Below are 4,454 nucleotides of genomic sequence, written 5' to 3' on the forward strand. Positions count from 1 at the left end.
TTTGTTAACTTTCTGTCTTTAGTACCTGGGCTTCTTCCAGGCCCCAGTCTTGAAACTCTCTACACAAAATTCAGGGATTCCTTATTCAAAATGAATTCAAAAAACCAAGGGCCAACGAGAGCTTTTTCTTAACTAATGTGCATAACATTTAATAAAGTAAAGCAGGTTCGACATATTTAATGTAAAAGAATTTTATGTATACCAAAGCGTGTTTGATGCAGACCCTCTAAAAATCATCATTATAACACACTTTACACAAGGAATGACAAGGCCTTTCGTGACGCTGCTCTACTTGGCTGTCCTCTCAGTAATGAAACTACAGAGTTCCATACACTATTGTTTTCTCTGACACTTTCATAAGCAATAAGCTTGCAATATTAAACATCATGACTGAAGTTTACCACATATTATTTGACTAAAAGTTATTTTACTTTCTAATTTTTCTACACTTCAGCATCCACTGAAGTGAATGGCTAACCTCTTCAGATCAATGAAAAACATGTCATCAATACATCTCAAAATTCTTTTAAAATCAAAGGTATGTAGGATTATTTCTGTTACACATCATGAAGCAGAGAGATGAAAGTAACTTGCCCAAGGTCATTTAAGATAGCAACATTCTGGATATCTTCTCAGTCTGTCGTGGTTTTGCTTTGGGTTAATTTTGGTTAATCCTGCTGCCAGGATTAGTATCTCTACTTCAGAATCCCCACATATAATCCACCTGACAAGCCAGCATTGTGTTCTTTCTGATTTCCCACTGCAATTTAATATGGGTCCTCATTTCATCTATTCTTTTCCTTTACAAATTAAAGCCAGATAAGTTTGGAGATACTGCTGCTAGCATTCACTAAGCATGTTGCAGTGTTTGTATTCGCACTGACTCCATTATAATCAATGAAAAGGTAGGATTTGCAATCAGTTATTGGTATAGATCAAGCTTCGTGGACACCTGAAAAGGAATTAACTACTAAGATTGCGTATTACCTGAATACTGTAAAATGCTGAGATTTTCATGCAGGCCACCAAATGATGGCTCTCACATGTGGTTTCACTACAGACACATCTGAAACCTTTCTCTTGGCTTCATAGAGACCCTTTGCTCTCTTTCTCTCTGGTCAGTGAAGGAAGGTTTTCTTCATCCTTACCTTGTACTGGATGTCCTGGAGAATTTCGGTTACAGCCTTTAGGCCTACATGCTCTTTTCCTATCTGAAATACAGCAAGTGAAGATGAGTTTCAGTATCTTGCTATTTCAGAAACTGAAAGACAGAGGTCAACCAGACCAGTAAGTTCTATAGTTGGTTTTAGATAAGCTACACAAGCTTCTGTTAATCGCATACACTGATACATGGCAACTCCAATTAAATCATCATAAAACCACCAGTCAAAAGTAAATAAGGTTAAAATACTTTAAAGCAGAGACAGAAACTCACGGAAAAAGAGTCACAGTTAAGTCTGGTAAGTCTTGACTAACCCTGTTTTGCAGCATACACTCTATGCGGAGTCAAAATCATGCAGTATAAATGCCAAGGATACAGTTTGTCCTTACCAGTTTTTGTCAGAAAAGTATACAGAAAGGAACAGAGTGAACAAGCATGACAGATACTTTTTGAATTTGTTCCCACAGCGTTGCAAATCTGGCCCAAGGTATCTCTGAAGCTCGGGGGAGTTTTTTCCTGCCTGCAGAGCACAGAATGGCAGATTCCCTTCCCTCACGACATCTCTGGGATCCTGCCAGTGAAAGCCAGGCTCCCAGCAGGCTGCAGCACTGCCTTTACCAAACACCTTTAAGGCACAGAAGATGGGGCTCTCAAAAGAAACACACTATTGAAATAAGAGATTGTAATTTTACAGGAACGTAGTTCACTCTGCACACTGAATTCAGCTGCTTCTGACCTAAATCACCCATTCCAGGACCAAAGCTTTTACCTTTGGAACAACATTGTCAAAATCAGAAGACACAGAATGACCTTCCACTTGATTTCTTTGTCAATATGCACACATACGAGGTGAGGAAATAAGCCAGTATGAGTAAGAATGTGAGAGCTAGACCCTGAAAAATTTCTTTGCTCTTTGTTTCTCTTGGAATAGAATGACACAGTAGTCACTGGAAGGCAACAATTGAATGTCAACAAAAGGTATTTTGTTATTTCTATGAATTTAACAGGATTTTCTTTTGTTTGAGAATAGAATTTCAATTGAAAACCTTCAAAGTAGGTAACAGATATTGAAGTCACTTCAAAGGTGCTGTTTCTAAATTAATAATTCCCAAGGGCTGTCACTTATATCAGTGAAAATACTTTCACTGACCTTAAAATGATGTATTTGAGAACTGTGGTGCAAAATTATATTTTCATGCCTTTACCGGGAAAAAATGGTCACTGAATTTTCTCTCCCTGATCCTTTATTAAAGAGCATAAATATTATTTGTCCCTGGTCATTTGTAATTATATGATCCCTTTCTTGGCTAATGAAAAAGCCTTCTGGAATGCTTAAGAACACCGATGAAGGTGAGAGACTAGAAATGGAAAATGTATCACTGAAGTTTCAGATTTATTTATGAACTTATGTATAACTTTCTGACTAACTCGAAGGTTACCTCTGCTGGAATGAGAAGGTGACTTATATAAGCAATTATCACACAGCCCTCTAGGATACAAAACTGAAGACTTTATAACTTCCATTTTTAGCAGTTCTATCTGAATGTTGAGGCAGTAACCAACGTACCTTCAAATTCAGAGGTAAAGCTCAAAGGCATTCATAAACTCGTTATGAAATATGACAAATTAATAACATTACTGTGAAAGAAAATCCATTTGATCTAAGTATGAACTCTAAACCTCTTCCTCCAAACCCATTTAAATGAAACAGTTTGCCATTCCTCATGAGGAAGATGAGAATCTGGTATTTGAGGACTAAACCAGAAAATCTTTACAGTGTGCAGACCTTGAAAAACCTTCAACAGCAATTAGATTATGGCATTAACTTCCCAGCTTTCATTACACCTTGTTCCCAGGAAGCTTTAAGTCTCCTCATCACAGGTTTTTCTGAGGGTCTGTGCCACGACTTGTTAACACTCTCACTCTCCGAATAAGTAATATGACTCCCCAAACAGTAAGTCTGGCCAGAAATGGAGAGAAACACATCACAGAGATAGTGAAGCACTTATACATCCTGACAGTCCTCATTCTGCCCTCAAAGAAATGTAGATTGGATGTCTACTTATGGCCAACTATATATTACCGCTTCTTCAACTCACATACTTCAGTATCCTGTTTAAACAAGAATTACTTGGCACATCCATAGAAGATGTGGCTGAGAAGTATCTTTTGAATAGAATACTAAGTCACACACTGTTTTCTGTTATGAAATCATTACAAATTAAATAAAATGGAAAGGATCTCATTATCCTCAGACAAATGACAGTGCTTCATAACAAATGTAACACAGGAAACTTACCTGCACAAACAAAGCAATAATAGCTATGCCGTGCTTCTTCCCTACTGCTTCATCAATGCTGCTGTACAGTGTAGAGTTCCAGTGCATTAGATGAAGCTAAAACAAAGCAGTGCAAATAGACCAATTGAGAAATACGTTTTGTAAAAAGAAACCACCAGCAATTAACGTTAATTAACAAAGCCTCAGCATGTGCATGAGTACACATATGTGCATGCCCATGGCTGTGCACATATAGATAAGTGCATTACTATTGTAAGTATCAGGCACACCAAGAAAAAAACATCAGCTGCAGATAAAGTGATATATAGCCACTTACCAAATATATACAGCAAAGGTATGAATGATTGTACTAATTACGATTTATAAACTCACTTTGAATACTGAAATAACATCAGCTATTAAAGCCCACCAACACTACCTCTCAGCCATCCCACTCTCTCCCAGGGTAGGAGAATTACTGCGGACAGAGGCTGTCCAACCACGTTAGACTGACTGACTGTAGTATCGTAACATCACTTCTCTCACATACTGCCTCCCGAGATGTAAGTAGTAAGAGGGGAAGTGATGTGGGCAAGAGTTAAATGTAGAGAAAGTCAAGCAGAGAAAAGTGGCTGGAGGACCACCTTAGGATGGCCAAGAAAGATGGGATGGTAAAGAGGAAAATATGAGCCCTCAGCTACCTTCTTCCACAGGGCAGCAGGGCCTGCAGGAGTTAACACATGAATACATAGCAGGCAGTATACACTGGATAACAAACACAAAGTCTGTTCTGGTGAAGTGTCATAGCATGATTAGGGAAGTGGTGTTTGAGCAAAGTGCTGGAAGACAGATTATCAGGTGGCTGGAAAGGGGGGAAAGATAGGAGGGGAAGGAAGATGGGGATAAAGAGAAAAGTGTTGTAAAAGAGTGACGGGAGGGAGGGAGGAAGGAAGGCAGGAAGGAATGAGGGAGGGAAGAAAGGAAGGAAGGCAGGAAGGAAGAAATGAGAGAGGG

General features: G+C 38.8%; 1 protein-coding gene across 1 annotated transcript in view; it reads right to left on the reverse strand.

Annotated features, from left to right (window-relative positions):
- The window catches only part of CA8 (carbonic anhydrase 8), a 55,962-nt gene that overhangs the window by 27,071 nt on the left and 24,437 nt on the right, over positions 1 to 4,454 (reverse strand). The window contains exons 4-5 of the mRNA XM_027902516.1: positions 3,462 to 3,557; positions 1,149 to 1,211 (exon numbers count right to left, since the gene is read on the reverse strand). Of these exons, the coding sequence (XP_027758317.1) occupies positions 1,149 to 1,211; positions 3,462 to 3,557 (159 nt within the window). The remainder of the gene's footprint in view (positions 1 to 1,148; positions 1,212 to 3,461; positions 3,558 to 4,454) is intronic.

This window comes from Empidonax traillii, unplaced genomic scaffold (genome assembly GCF_003031625.1).
Source record: "Empidonax traillii isolate 1590-97213 ecotype Southwest subspecies unplaced genomic scaffold, ASM303162v1 scaffold883:size360155, whole genome shotgun sequence".
Lineage (NCBI taxonomy): Eukaryota > Metazoa > Chordata > Aves > Passeriformes > Tyrannidae > Empidonax > Empidonax traillii.